Here is a 15,438-nt window from a genome sequence, read left to right as displayed (position 1 = left end):
ATTAAACATGTGTTTTTTTTTCTAACTCGCTATTAAATACGCACTAACATTGCTCTTGTGTCGCAGGGACTTTACAAACATGCAAACAATGGACACAAAGTACATCCACATCTGAAACAACTATTTGCGGATCGCAAAAATATTTGTTCCGTTTGGGAATCGAACTCACTACCTCTTTACGCACTGGCACTGGCACTATACTTTATAGATATAGTAATCTACAATTACTTTACATTATTTCTAGAATGAAAATTTTACAAGCTGTTTTTAAAAATAGTTTTGGCTTGCCCTAATCTCAAAAAGTTTAGACAAGCCTTAACGATCTTTTTAGTTTTAAACCGAGCTTATTATTAAGTCCGAGCTAATAAATCGCAGTCCGTATTTTGATAATAAATTATACATAAAAACTAGTTATATAACTTTGATCTTGTTGTCTCGGCTCAAGGTCACATAATCAGCTGTTTTTATCATTTTGTATGTTTTACAAAAAACTACAGCCGTAGTCGATGATTCGTGAATAAAGGTAGATCCTTGCTTGAACTGAGGCACGAACAGTATGTAACTGAATGTTTTCATGTTAAGGCAGTGGTCCCACCAACGGCGAGTAAACGATTAACTATCGACTATTTTCTCGCTTAAGAAACGTACAATAGATATTACATTCCGTGTAAATAGAAGAGATGCATATACAAATAGTTGATCGCTGACTGTTCACACTGCCGGCGACGACTCGCTTTACTAGTTTTGTTGCTAAGCTTTCAAAAATTAACTCGTTCAGCAATGCTCGTTCGCTTGATCATTTCTTTTGAACTCAGTTTTGTGTCTCACACAGACCGATATTGTCGGACATTGACAAGTGGCGCAAGTAATCGCTCGTCGCACTTACACACTCGCTTGTAGCGCGGCGACAAAACTATCGAAACTACACTCGCTATCCGCTGATCGTCAACTCTTTTATAGTTTCCAGTTTTACTCGTTTCTCGTTCATCGTTGCCGGTGGGACAACTGTCTTACGAAAAGCTGTCAGCTTGCGCACGGGAAATTAGCCCTCTTATTCATAAACACACTATAAACCTATTTCAGTTAAAAAACTACTATATGTTTTCTCTTTTTCATTTCGTTAAGGATTGAAAGAAACAAAACATTTTAGAAGCCTTTCATAACTTATTTTATGAATAAGAGGGTAAGTATTTAATTGTTACTTATAGGTCTAAAGGTCTGTTACTACAGTATACCAGCTTAGCCTTTCTTCCAACTATGTTGGAGTTCGCTTGAAATCGATTTGAAATCCACAGCTCGGTTTTAGGTCCTTGTGTAGATATACCTTTAAAATAAGGCCCGTGCATACTGTTTTTGCTTTAAAAAAGAACATTAGGTAGATGAACATGATATATTACGCCTAGGGGCCTTAAAAAACTGACCACAACCACATTTTCGTATTATTTTTGTAAACCTTAGAAGAATGTCAAAAAGTGTATTTAATTTTAACATTTCATATTTATACTTTAGGCGTTCATATTGCACCTTCCGCGATCGGTAAACGATTTGCGAGTTAAGCAACCCTATCGCGGTCATTTCAAAGATGGGTAACCGCTAAGTGGAATTTCAACTGAGCGTGCCCGTGCTTCGGAGGGCACGTAGGAAATCGGTCCCGGTTATTGTCAATTAAGATAACAGTCGTTAAGCCATGTAATGTGTAAAAATGCCAGTTTGGCTTGAATATCTTTGACACTAGGTTGACCGCTAACCATACGATAAAATAAGAAAAAATAAAAAAATGTTCAGATGAGATACTAAGCAAAGGCGAAACCTGTTTTGACCGTCTGACTTTACGCTCCTTTCTCGAAAACTATGCAACAGATTTTGATAATTCTTTTACATATTGTTTAGAGAATTTAATACGCTTGAATTATGAAAACGTTTACGAGAACGGAAGAAATATTTGTGTGATGAGCACGAATATCTGTTCTAAACCTAGTTGTTAATGTATCCATATAAGTATGTATTTAGAAGTATATGAGTATGTTTATCAGTTACTAGCTGACCCGCGCAACTTCGTTTGCGTCACCTAAGAGAATGGGTCAAAATTTTCCCCGTTTTTGTAACATTTTTCGTTGCTACTCCGCTCCTAATGACCGTAGCGTGATGTTATATAGCCTATAGCCTTCCTCGATAAAAGGGGCTGTCTAACACTGAAAGAATTTTTCAAATCGGAACAGTAGTTCCTGAGATTAGCGCGTTCAAACAAACAAACAAACAAACTCTTCAGCTTTATTATATTAGTATAGATTTGGTTACCATAGTACAAGCTCTGCTTAGTTTGGAATCAAATGACCGTGTGTGAGTTGTCCAGCAATATTTTTCGTACATCCATTTATTTTTGAAGGTATACAAAACAGAATCTAACACAATTTAGAAAATACATGCCTAGTTTTTGAACTTACTACTTTACTAACTACTACTACTACTAACTAAATTCTAGGAGTATTTTTATTACCTATGACTGTCCCACTGCTGGGCAAGGGTCTCTTCTCGAACAAGAGAGGGGTTAGGCCTTGAGTCCACCACGCTGGCCAAGTGCGAAGTTCTCGCTCTAAAGAAATGTGTCTAAGTTTTAGGCATGCAAGGTTGCATCACGACGTTTTCATTCACCGTTGGAACAAGTGATAAATATTTCTAATACACACATAACTGTTAGACCTACCATGTCTCGTGAATCCGAAGGTTTGTTATAATTTGGTTTGATACTTTCGCGAAGTAGCAAGTTTATATATGTATATGATGATGAAATTTCCTATCAAACGGATTTTGGAAATGAATGAAAATTTGTTAATCATCCACAGTTTGTTCGCAGTTTCAATTTCTTTAAAAAATTTACGTAAAGTCGTCGGTTCTGCGCCTGACCTCTCACTGGTCGTGTCAGTTTATCCGTCCCACCGGGCTATGAGAGTGAAGGAATAGAGAGTGTACCTGTGTATTGTACACACGACACTATAAACAAAGTCCTGCACAGTTGTCTGGTTACAATGAAACTGGCCGCCGTAGTCGAATTTCGGCTAGGACGACATATGCAATACGTTAATCTATTGCTAGTATTTTAAGCCACTCATCTAACTAAACCTTTATTGCGTGTACGCGCTAAGATAATGAGCTCATCAATTCATGTTGTTTGATGTTAGAATCAGTCAACGCGCCGCGCGCCAACAGGAAAGACCTGTATACAAAAATTAAATAAACATTTAAAAACAAAATAACTAATTTCAATCATAAAAATCAATGGTGTACTTTTTTATGTGATTTGAATTTGACAGGTGCGTTCTTTTTTAATTTTATTGTTTTTTTCTGTAGTCTATGATTTATGTTTTTTTTTTCAAGGGCGAAGCGGTAATGATGTTTTGATGCCTTGTATTTTTAAATGTGGGTGTAGAGCATAATGATCGTGTTTTGTTTTCTGTTAGTACTTATTTTATGGTTATTTTACAATTTGCGCTATTATTATGGATTTAATACTACCACGCGGCCGCGTTATTAACTTTAACCCGAAGTAATTAGTATTCTGTGGTTCCATGATACAATTGTTATACTAAAAGTTGTTTTGTTAATATACTTTTAGTCAAATAATTTATAAATTGTATTCAGTATATACCTATAAAGTTTACTGTGGACGTAAATAAAAACGCCGGGAGGGGACGCCTTGAAAAGACATACACAGATCATATCTATATAGCTTAAAATTATTTATATAAATTATTGTAATGTCATAAAAAAAAACAAGGAAATGTGTAACTTCCTTCTAAATAATAATCACAGTTTTTACGCTATCAGATAACTTTTAAGTCATAAATCATCATCAATATTGATGACAGTCGTGTAAATAACAAATTACCTACTCATATTGTAAAGTATCTGAGATTTTATTTATATTATCTTTAGTAAACGTCTTACTAATAAACGTGTTGTAAGCTGTGATTAGTTATACAGTGTTTTGTCTTCACTCATATACAGTTACAACATTGTAAGTGACAAAACACTTTATAACTAATCAGAGCTATGTACACCACGATTATCGGTTATTAATATAAATACGGAAGTCTGAAAATATTTATTAATCATCACGTTAAACTATTAATTATTTTTTTATTAAATTCGGTAGATAGAAGTTTTATAACCTGTTTGAACATTAAATACGATCTTTTTATCCCAGGAAATGTTTTAAAACGAACAAAAGCTAAAGAACTTCGTTACATAGATCTTCATTAACATTACATAGGATTTTCTATCGCAGGAAATCTTTTGAACAAACGACAGCTAAATAAATAAACTAGTTCCATAACTCGTGAGCCAACAGTAATTAAAATAAATATCTATGTCCTTCGGGTCAAACGTGTGAACAACGTCATGTCATTTTTATGGACAATATCATCACATGCATATGACTATTTCGATTATGACGTTATTCGCACATATTTAATGCAAGAACCAACTAGCTTGTTGTTGTATAGGTAGTAGTAAACCAATAGTCCAACAAGTTAGTAGACATATTAAATACTAGCTGACCCGCGCAACTTCGCTTGCGTCACCTAAGAGAGAATGGTTCATAATTTTCCCCGTTTTTGTAACATTTTTCACTGGTACTCTGCTCCTATTGGTAGTAGCGTGATGTTATATAGCCTATAACCTTCCTCAATAAATGGACTATCTAACACTGAAAGAATTTTTCAAATCGGACCAGTAGTTCCTGAGATTAGCGCGTTCAAACAAACAAACAAACAAACAAACAAACTCTTCAGCTTATAATATTAGTATAGATTAGTATAGATTCTTATACACAAGTTTTGGGGCTATCAGGTTTTTAACCCATTACTGTCCCACTGCAGGGCAAGGGTCTCCTCCCAGGTTAGGCCTTGAGTCCACCACGCTGGCCAAGTGCGGGTTGGAGACTATTGCATGCCCTCAATAAATAATATTAATAATTAATTTAACCCATTAATGTCCCACTGCTGGGCAAGGGTCTCCTCCCGTAATGAGGGAGGGGTTAGGCCTTGAGCCCACCAAGCAGGCCAAGTGCGGGTTGGGGACTTTGCATGCCCTCAATAAATGTTTTTTAAACAATTTTTTAGGCATGAAAGGTTTCCTCACGATGTTTTTCTTCACCGTTGGAGCTTGTGTCAATTATTTCTAATACACATAACTTGGAAAAGTCATTGGTGTGTTGTCTCAGAATTGAACCTGCGACCACTTGCGTGGGAGGTGCCAACTTAAACCACTCGGCTTTATCTATTCGGATTATTGTTGTTTAAACCTACTCAGTATATATAACCTCCTTAGTCATTGGACTCGTGTCAAAATGCTCAAGCCGTCAAAAGGCCTTAAAACTATACAAGGAAAAGTCTACACGTTAACTTATTATTTTACCAAGAAATAATATAATAACTCTTCCTTGTTTATAACCTATTATTGTACACAAGAAAATTAACTATAAGTAAACTAAGTCTAAAACATGCATGAATCATCGCAATGTTTTCCTTCACCGTTAGAACCGGTGACAATTAATTTTGAACAGAGGGATATCACGTATCTCAGTTGACAACTATTTGAAAGCCACTATGCTGAACATTGTTTAATCCCTAAGATTATAGCACTAATTAACACGTTAACTTCGTAAAAAGTATTTAAAATAATCTCATATAAAAAAAAAACGGTTTGGAAAAGCTGGTTGCTCGTGAGAAGAAACGGAAAAAAACTCACTGCTTTTTTAATGTCAATATATGTATTACAATTTTATATTGATAATTTACAGTGTGCAGTTAAAAAAATTGCCAAAAAATGACAACTAAATTAATAATAGAATAGATTTAAATATAATGAGTTAGTTTTAAAATGAACTTAACCAAAACACATCAATCATAGACAAGCAACAGAACTGTAGACCACAAATGATGGTCTCGCACTATTATTATTGTTGTAATCATCAAATTTAGTCCGGCCTTGATCGTGGACTATTGACCTGTGAAGTCAACGAACCAATTGCGTAATTATTGCAAGATGGCGACTGCAGGTTATTTTGTAAAGTAACTATTTTAAAATATAGTTTACAGCAGCTATTTAAACTAAGTAACTCTTTAAAAGTGAACTTTACAGTGAAAAACTTGATAAGTATATAAGATTTGTAATTTTTTGATATTTGTTTGTGTTTTTTTTTTGTAATTTGGCATAAAAATCGATTTTACTACAATTTAAGTTGGCGTAGTATAGAAAAACAGCTTACAAAATATAATAATCGATTTCTAAGTTCTATCCTGTAAAATTTCACGTTTGCTGTATTATATATTGACTCATCAACGACGATATAACAAACATGCATACAAACATAGTTAGTAACTTCCGTGTTTTAGTGTCTCTTACCCCCGGTTTTTGAGGTACATTTAGCGGTAGGTTATCTATTCAATAGCGTTAAAACTGATATAAAAAAAAAACACTTTGAGTAGATAAACTACCGCTAAATGTGCCTCAGAAACCGGGCATTAATAGTTATAAATGTACGAGTGAATAACAATAGCTAACTCGTAGGAAGCCGGGGCCATCATGACGATATAAAGGCTGATTATTATGTAATTCACGTAACATATGTGCTAATAATAAATGTAAATATGTTTGTCATTGACATTCAACGCGGCTATAGCGCATTGATACATTGATAGTGCTTAGCACCGGCTCTGTGGCGCAGTGGTTAGTGTCACCACGCCGCTACTATTGCATCGTGGGTTCGATTCCCACACGGAAGAAATATTTATGGTTTCTACAAATACTCACTACACGTCCGTTATTTGTATGTTTATAAAATTCCCCGCGACGCAAGAGCGAGTTTCAGCGCGGGATTTGTGTTTAAAAAAAATGTACATCGCCAAAACCCTCGCAGGACTAGACAGCTAACGTCTTGAGGAACAAATACAGTAGTTTTTCGCAATGGTTTTTGAATATCATTGTCATGTCTGGCCACTATCTAAACAGATATAGATAATAAATAATTATGAAGATAAACAGCTCGCAGACAAGGTCGTGGGAGAACTATCGACAAAACTATGTCATTATCAGCTAAACGTTTTAAACGACAATTAAAACTGCACGTTTGGCGCAGTGGTTTAAGCGGTCACCTCACTGCAATAACCGTTGCGCGGCGTGTGGTGGGTTCGAATCCCACCCGGGACAAATCTTTGTGTGATGAGCACGAGTATTTGTTCTGATGTTAATGTATCTGTATAAGTATGTATTTAGAAGTATATAAGTATGTTTATCAGTTATTTGTTTATCATAGTACAAGCTCTGCTTAGTTTGCAATCAAATGACCGTGTGTGAGTTGTCCAACAATATTTATTTATTTATTTGATGCGTTTGATATCTGCAATCATATACATTCAAGCGAAGCAAAGCACTGGTGGAACAGGATTCAGCTAAGATATTGTTTTTTATATGGAAGGATATTGCGTGCTATGTGTGCTATGAATGACTGCTATGATACACCCCGCCGTCCTCGCCGCTAGCTCGAGCAGCGCATCTGCCGAGCGAAACTTCTTTGTCGGTTATCCGTCCCACCAGATTATGAGAGTGAAGGAATAGAGAGAGTACCTGTGTATTGTACACACGAGACACTAAAAACAAAGTCCTGCGCCATTGGCCGGTTTCAATGATATCGGCTAGGAGGACATTAAAAAATTTTAAATGCCTAAAAATGCTTGGTCATCGTTTTTATGACGTCAACACATTAATCTTTTCACACGATTGTCACACGCATTGCAGGTAAAATCAATATTTTAGCAAGTCATTGTTTAATACTTAGATAAGCAAATAGTAGTTTAAAGGAATTACCATGATCGTGCTAATTCTTATAACTACTGTAAAACAAGACTCATTGATTAAGACTCACACGTTATTTTTTCACTCTTTTCTTCATAAAAACCTTTCCCGTGGGATGAAGACTTTTTTTAACTCTTTACTGTACCACTACTGGGCAAAGGTCCCACCTGAGAAAAGGAGGGGTTAGGCCTTGAGTCCACCACGCTCGCCAAACGCGGGTTAGGAATACTGCATAGTGCATGCTATTTTTAAGCAAGGTTTCATCACGATGTTTCTCTCTAACGGCAAAGTTAATATTGGTGATCGTGTGGTGGTAGATAAAAAATATTTTGACGATTTCAAATATTTGTTACAGTTAACGAAATAAAAAATATTTGACTTTGCTTTGACGTGAAAAAAAATTTTAGAGTAAAAAGTAATGTGTGATGAATTTAGGTTATAAACTATCTGTGTTACAAATTTCAGTAAAATCCTAAAGCTAAGCTACTTGCTAAATCCCATTCCAAAATCTTTTAGTCAAATGAAAAACAACAACGTCTTGTTTGTAAAAGTTTACTTTGATAAACTTGCAAGAACCTTTTCAATAACTTGCGGGATAAAAGAGTTATTCTTAACATTACAATCCGTCCAGTAGTTTTTTCTTGAAAAAGTAACAAACATGCACCCATCTTCACAGACTATCGCATTTATAATATTAGTGGGATACAGTCCTAAGGACAACACGTCCTTTGCAAAGGTCAGACCGGTGCGTAGTACTCGTAACCGGTGGTCTTGTATAAAAGGACTAGATTTCGCCCTCAATTTCGACCTTGGGAAATGATTTCTCGGAGCAAAAAGTAGTGATGTCATTATCTGTGATCCAGGCTTTTAACTATTTATGCACGAATTCAAATTGGTTCAGTAATTTTTACGTGAAGGAGTACCAAGCAAACATACATTGTCACAAAAGTTTTTTATTTTTTTTTAACACATTGCTGTCCCACTGCAGGGCAAGGGTCTCCTCCCAAACGAGGGGGAGGGGTTAGGCCTTGAGTCCGCCACGCTTGTCAAACAAAATAAGTCACAAACTTTTGCATTTATAACATTATTACTCAAAGTATGTATGGATATGAATTTATTGCGAATAAACGTGGCAAGGGGACTTTATAATGCACTTGCTTTACGCCCGCGGCCCGCGTGAAATTTCACCCCTTCGGAATTTCCGAAAATCCTCTCTTAGTGCTCCTCTACACTTCCTAAGGAATCTTCATGCCAAATTTCAAGTTTCTACGCTCAGTAGTTTCGGCTGTGCGTTGTCCATCAGTCAGTCAGTAACGGAAGAGTTTTATATAAATTGATTGATGATTGATACAACTAATACCTAGGTTTTCACTTAGGAAATACCCATAGATAGCCTAGATTGACTAATGTATTCCGCAGTGATATGAGCCTCTTATCAGTCAGTGTCTGATAACAATGATAACTTTGATACTATTGATATTGTAACAATAAAACGTATTTACAATTCAGATTTGTTTTGATTTCATATCTTTATAAGCCAGTAGTCTACCTACTTATCTGTCTAATCATAGAATACAGAGACGAGCTCGTGGCTTAGTTAACAACAGCCGCGCGGATTGATCTCTGAGGGTAAGCCACGCTTGTCGAGGTTGTTCTATGGATGGGTGACCATCTAACACATATCGAGTTCCTCCGTGTTTCGGAAGGTACGATAAATTGTGGGTCCTGGCTGTCATATTCGAAGATCTTTGACAGTCGTTAACAGTGGTCAGAAGCTTGAAAGTTTGACAACCAGTCTTATCGAAGGGTATCGTGTTATAACCCAGGTAAATGGATTGTGGAGGTCAGGTAGGCAGTCGCTCCATGTAAAACACTGGCATTCAGCCTCATCCGGTGAGACTGGAAGCCAACTCCAACATAGCTTGGAAGAAAGGCTAAGCCGAGCTGGTGATTTGATTTTAATTTTCATCTCTTGTTTCAGACACAATGAAGCTGTTCCTCCTTCTCCTGGCGCTGGTCTCCTCGACCTTCGGCTACAACATCCTGGGCTTATTCCCCGTACCTTCACACAGCCACAACCAGCTCGGCAGAGGAATTGTCAATGCATTACTTAATGAAGGTCATTCGGTAAGTTTTTATTAAATTTAGGTACAGTACTTAAGCCTGTACCAATTAACTAAATATGTATTAGACAACTTGACAGACGGAATTTTGACTGTGGTTTTTATATACTTCCCGTCAATTTATCTAGCAGTTTTATCTGACACTGAGTCGTGAGCTGTGAAACTGGCCCTTAGGCTTGTATTTATTGATCGGTATCGAATTGAAAACATGATTTAAAGAACCTTTTTGACATTCTAAAATATAAGCTTAAGTCAGAGTTTCCAAGTTTACCAGTCTATTAGCCTATTTTTATAGTAGATACCATTTTATCTTGTAAATTTGTATATCTATTTATGTTTTTTCTTCTTACAATTTCAGGTAACATGGGTCACGCCATTCCCGGAAAAAGTGGGCAAGAATCCGCCGAAGACATTAAAAATCATTGACGTTAGCCCTATTGCAAAGATGGTTCAAGGTATGTGTTATAATTCACGCTTTTGGACACAAACATTTGGTACCAATCCAAGTATTTGAGCAATAAAAAACCTGGGCGATGACATTTTAAAGTTATGAGTGTATTATAACTGCACGTTTGGCGCAGTGGCATAACCGTAGCGCCGCGTGTGGTGGGTTCGAATCCCACCCGGGACAAATCTTTGTGTAATGAGCACAAATATTTGTTTTTGATGCATAAAACTATATTTCCTCCCTAGGAGTGAACATGGCAAGTCCAGAGACGCTCCAGCGCGGTTTATCGTTCGTGAAGGAGTTCGCTCACAACATCACGACTGCGACCCTCAGCAATAAGGACGTGATCGACACTCTCGTCAACACGCAGTTCGACGCCGTCGTCACTGAGTTCTTCTTCAATGATGTCATGTGTGGGTAGGAAAGTAATAGCCTTTCTAATAACTATGTTGGAGTCGGCTTCCAGTCTCACCGGATGCAGCTGAGTACCAGGGTTTTACATGGAGCGACTGTCTATCGGACCTCCACAACAAAGTAACCTGCGTTAAAAAAACGGTTCCCTTTTGTAAGACTGGTTGTCAGCCGAGACCTCAATTTAACGTACGTAACGTTACACAGAGGAATCGGAATGCATAATATGCTCAGGCATTCACAAAGTAACCTTAACAGAGATTGATTACTAAGAGAGACAGATTTTACACGGAGCTCTTCTAGGTAAGATACAAATTACTTACTGGTATTTGTGTCGAGCGTCTTCGTGCTTCAGAAGACACGTAAAAGTTCGGTCCAGGTTGTTGTCAATTAAGATAACAGTGGGTTGAACGGCACATGTTAACGAGAAGCTACTGTTGGCTTTTTATTACCGGCTTTACCCAAAAACCTTGATATTTCAGGGTCGCAGCGGTCCAGCAAGTTCCCTGGATAATGATGACCGGTACTCAGATGATGCCCTTCCAGGAGACGCAGGTAGACGAGGTCAGGTCTATCAGTACCGTGCCGCTCATGTTCAACAATGCTGGTATACCTATGAGCTTTGTCGAGAGAGCTGCCAACGCTTTTATATATGCTGCTATGTCGGTGGGTGATTGGTAAGAATTCCAAATTATTCAACTTACTTAACAACTTGTTCTTTCTTGATAACCGAGGGGTGTAAGTTGGCACCACCTCGGTGCCGATCGATTCGTATCCGCGAGGCAATACACCAATGATTTTCCCAAGTTATGTGTGTATTAGAAATAATTATTACATGCTTTAACGGTAAAGGAAAACGTGATAAAACCTTGCATGCCTAAAAGTTTTTTAATACATTTCTTAAGGACACAAAGTTCCCCGCTTTTAGCCAGCATGGTGAACTCAAGGTCTAATCCCTGCCCCCCGTTCAAAGACTTGTGAGACCCAGCAGTGGGACGTAAATGGGTTAAATTTATTGGACGAACATAGTAGCTCCTGCTTCATTGAAACCTTGTAAATATCTAACTATGTCTTTCTTCCAGGCTTGATCGTTCATGGACCATAGGCGAATACAACAAGATCTTCGGGCCGCTAGCTAAGGCCCGCGGGTTCGAACTCCCGGCTTTCGACGACGCCTTCCACAACGTGTCTATATTACTACTGAACGCACACGAATCACTCTCGCCGCCGTTCTCTATGCCTCCCAATGTGATCAACATCGCTGGTTTCCATAATGATGAAGACCCTCCACCATTGCCCAAGGTAAAATGACTTTTGGGTTCAAAATTTCATTCATCGATTGAACTAGATTTTCTGTTAAAAAATTGATGATGAGATGTCGTCGATTTCGGCTACGGCCGCAAGTTTAATGGAAATCAGCCTACAGAGAAGGACATTATTTATAAGCGGCTTAGTCGACACGATCAAAGAGAGGTCAGGCGCAGGACTGACGGCCTTACTAGCTCTCCAAAGCACTCCGGGCAATCTCTGAGATTTTCCTAACAGAAAACTAAGAAAAGATTTTATTGGCACGACTCGGGATTCGAACTCGAGACCTCTTGCTCGGCTGTCGCATACACTACCGATGGCACCACAGTTTCTTACTGCTATAGCTTTAAAATCTTTAATTTTCCTTCACCACCCCTCTCCATCTTCCAGGACCTGCAAGAACTCCTCGACAACTCCAAGCAAGGAGTGATCTACTTCAGTATGGGTTCAGTCCTGCGTTCCGCGGCCCTCGAGGACCAGACGAGGAAGGACCTTCTAGCCAAGTTCGCCAAACTGCCCTACACGGTCCTGTGGAAGTTTGAGGAGAATATCCCGGAGAAACTGCCTCCCAATGTCCATGTGAGGCCGTGGATGCCACAACCTAGTATATTAGGTAAGTGGAAATTTCGTACTTGATTTATTTATCTTTAATTGGGTACTTGACTACAGTCAATAAGCAAGCTACTCTTTATGAGAAGTTAAAAACAATGTTTTGTTAAAACCATTTGGCGATTAAAAAGAGTGGCCAGGAGTTTCTTGCCAGTCTTCTCATTGGCCCTACCTTCCGAACTGGTGGTAAATTGTATCATTGGCTATCATAAGTGTCAGCATTCGACCTAAAGGAATAAATGATTTGATTTTGATTTCTATTTAGCATAGAAATACGCTGTAGTTACGTAACTGTTTCTTTTTTTTATTTGGTTAGCGTAGAACACGGTACAGTAAATCTTTGCTTAGTTTGAAATCAAATGACCGTGTGAGAGTTGCCCAATGATATTTAAATCTAATGTTTTGCAGCTCACCCGAATGTGAAAGTCTTCATAACCCACGGTGGTCAGCTCAGTACACTTGAAGCAGTCGCTACCGGCGTCCCATTACTAGCCGTGCCAGTGTTTGGAGACCAACCGGCCAATGCTGAACGCGCTGTGAAGTCGGGCTATGCTTTAAGAGTTACCTTCAAGCCTGACATGGCGGAAGAATTGGATCAGAACCTCAGGGAAATTCTTAAAAACCCAGCGTGAGTATATTTTAAATAGATTAGCAATATCAATCAGCCTAGCCTTCTTTCCAACTATTTTATTTATTTATTTATTTATTTAAACTTCTTATACATAAATTGTATAAAGGCGGACTTAATGCCAAAGGCATTTTCTGCCAGTCTACCTTGGGGTGATGCAGAGATTAAATGAAGTAGGTGCTTAAATAATAAAAGAGGAAAATTAATATGAGAAAGAGGTTTACAAATAAATAACAATGGTTCATGTGAGTGTACATAAATATGGATAAGTAGGTATATACATACATAATTACTAATAATGATAAAATATTAAATACGAATAAATCAATATATTATCTAAATAGACGATATTAAAAACATACTATAAACTAAATATAATACTTATAAATATATATACATATAATTCATAAATACAAACTATGATAAGTGTGAAGTTTCTGCAATTTGTTTTAACAAGAGATCCCGAACTTTAAAAAATTTTGGAGTCGGCTTCCAGATTCACTGATTAAATAACAGTATTTTACATGGAGCGAGTGCCTATCAGACCTCCGCAACCCAATAAACTGGGTTATAACTCAATACATCTCAGTTAGACTGGTTGTCAGGCTTTCAAGCTTCTGACTACTGGTAACGACTGTCAAAGATTTTATCTAGGCAATACAGGAGCATAAAATAACAATTTGAGAACCTTGCCATGCATATTATATACTAGCTGACCCGCGCAACTTCGCTTGCGTCACCTAAGAGAATGGGTCCAAATTTTACCCGTTTTTGTAACATTTTTCATTGCTACTCCGCTCCTAAAGACCGTAGCGTGATGTTATATAGCCTATAGCCTTCCTCGATAAATGGGCTATCTAACACTGAAAGAATTTTTAAAATCGGACCAGTAGTTCCTGAGATTAGCGCGTTCAAACAAACAAACAAACAAACTCTTCAGCTTTATAATATTAGTATAGATATTTCCAAAATAAAGTAGCCGTACCTATCTAGACAGTATCTTCATTGCATTTAATTGTTTAACCTTGTTTCAGTTATACAGAGCGAGTAAAATACTTGTCTAAGTTGTTCAAAGGGCGTCCAGTGAGGCCCTCGAAGCTTGCAGCACATTACATTAACTTGGCTATTGAGACTAAAGGTAACTTGGATCTTTTTTCTAGCTTTATGCGTAACTATGTAATCGCCTCATTTTAGTTAAATCTCACCAAAAACATTCTTTAAAAAATAGCCAAGACTCGATGGAACTGCTTGTCATCTGTAAGAATAATTCTGACGAATAGAGAGCCTACTTCTTTTAACTTCTCCTCTAGAAAAATTGAGCGAACTCCAGGGTTCTTTACTGAAATTTCTATATTGTTATGGCCGTTGAAACTTTTTTACGAGAAAGTGGATATAGGTCAACGGCTAAATCACAAAACATACTTATCCAGAAGTGGGTAAACTAGCCCCAAATCAACGAAGTGGGGTTGATGAACATACACGTATAGGACAGTACCTATTGTTTTTTTAGACTGCTCCTAGATTATCAAAAATATTGCACAATAATATGGATAATTTAGCTTATATCTATTCTGCCATAATCATGCTGATTTAGAGGCCACATTCAGCACTTCTTTTTGTCAATAACCCATATAGGGGCATGCCCTCGTGCCCCTAAATGGTCCAGTACCTACAAAACCAATACAATTGAGCTTTTTTGTTCCAGGAGCCTACCACCTTCGTTCCCTCTCCCTCCAATACAGTTGGTACCAACGTTGGCTGTTGGACCTGGCCGTGGCGGTGTTGGCCGCACTCGCCATCGTGCTAATTTTGCTCAAAGTAGCATTAACAATGTGTTACAGAAAGATCTTTGGCAAACCAAGCCAATTTGATAAGAAGAAAGACTCTAAGAAGAAGAGGAGTTAAGTTTAAGAAGAATTAATCTTACTAATAAACGTGTTGTAAGCTGTGATTAGTTATACAGTGTTTTATCACTTACAATGTTGTAACTGTATATGAGTGAAGACAAAACACTGTATAACTAATCACAGCTTACAACACGTTTATTAGTAAGACAG

At 37.6% G+C, this 15,438-nt stretch overlaps 1 protein-coding gene across 1 annotated transcript; it reads left to right on the top strand.

Annotated features, from left to right (window-relative positions):
* Positions 1-3,174: 3,174 nt before the first annotated feature.
* Positions 3,175-15,438, top strand: LOC142985206 (UDP-glucosyltransferase 2-like). The gene is made up of 10 exons (XM_076133240.1): positions 3,175-3,311; positions 9,836-9,981; positions 10,336-10,432; positions 10,671-10,842; positions 11,319-11,513; positions 11,919-12,138; positions 12,535-12,757; positions 13,162-13,381; positions 14,416-14,519; positions 15,087-15,438. The coding sequence occupies exons 2-10, from the start codon at positions 9,841-9,843 to the stop codon at positions 15,284-15,286; spliced, it is 1,572 nt and encodes a 523-aa protein (XP_075989355.1). The 5' UTR covers positions 3,175-3,311; positions 9,836-9,840; the 3' UTR covers positions 15,287-15,438.

This window comes from Anticarsia gemmatalis, chromosome 29 (genome assembly GCF_050436995.1).
Source record: "Anticarsia gemmatalis isolate Benzon Research Colony breed Stoneville strain chromosome 29, ilAntGemm2 primary, whole genome shotgun sequence".
NCBI lineage: Eukaryota > Metazoa > Arthropoda > Insecta > Lepidoptera > Erebidae > Anticarsia > Anticarsia gemmatalis.
Note: the sequence above shows the minus strand (reverse complement) of the source record. Positions and strands in the feature narration are given on the sequence as shown.

What these genes read in the sequence shown, in the direction of transcription:
- LOC142985206 (XM_076133240.1), top strand. Translation starts at nt 9,841, where the DNA reads ATGAAGCTGTTCCTCCTTCTCCTGGCGCTGGTCTCCTCGACCTTCGGC. An exon ending in TATTGCAAAGATGGTTCAAG is followed by an intron (nt 10,433 to 10,670) that starts GTATGTGTTATA and finishes TTTCCTCCCTAG; the next exon opens with GAGTGAACATGGCAAGTCCA. An exon ending in GCTATGTCGGTGGGTGATTG is followed by an intron (nt 11,514 to 11,918) that starts GTAAGAATTCCA and finishes TCTTTCTTCCAG; the next exon opens with GCTTGATCGTTCATGGACCA.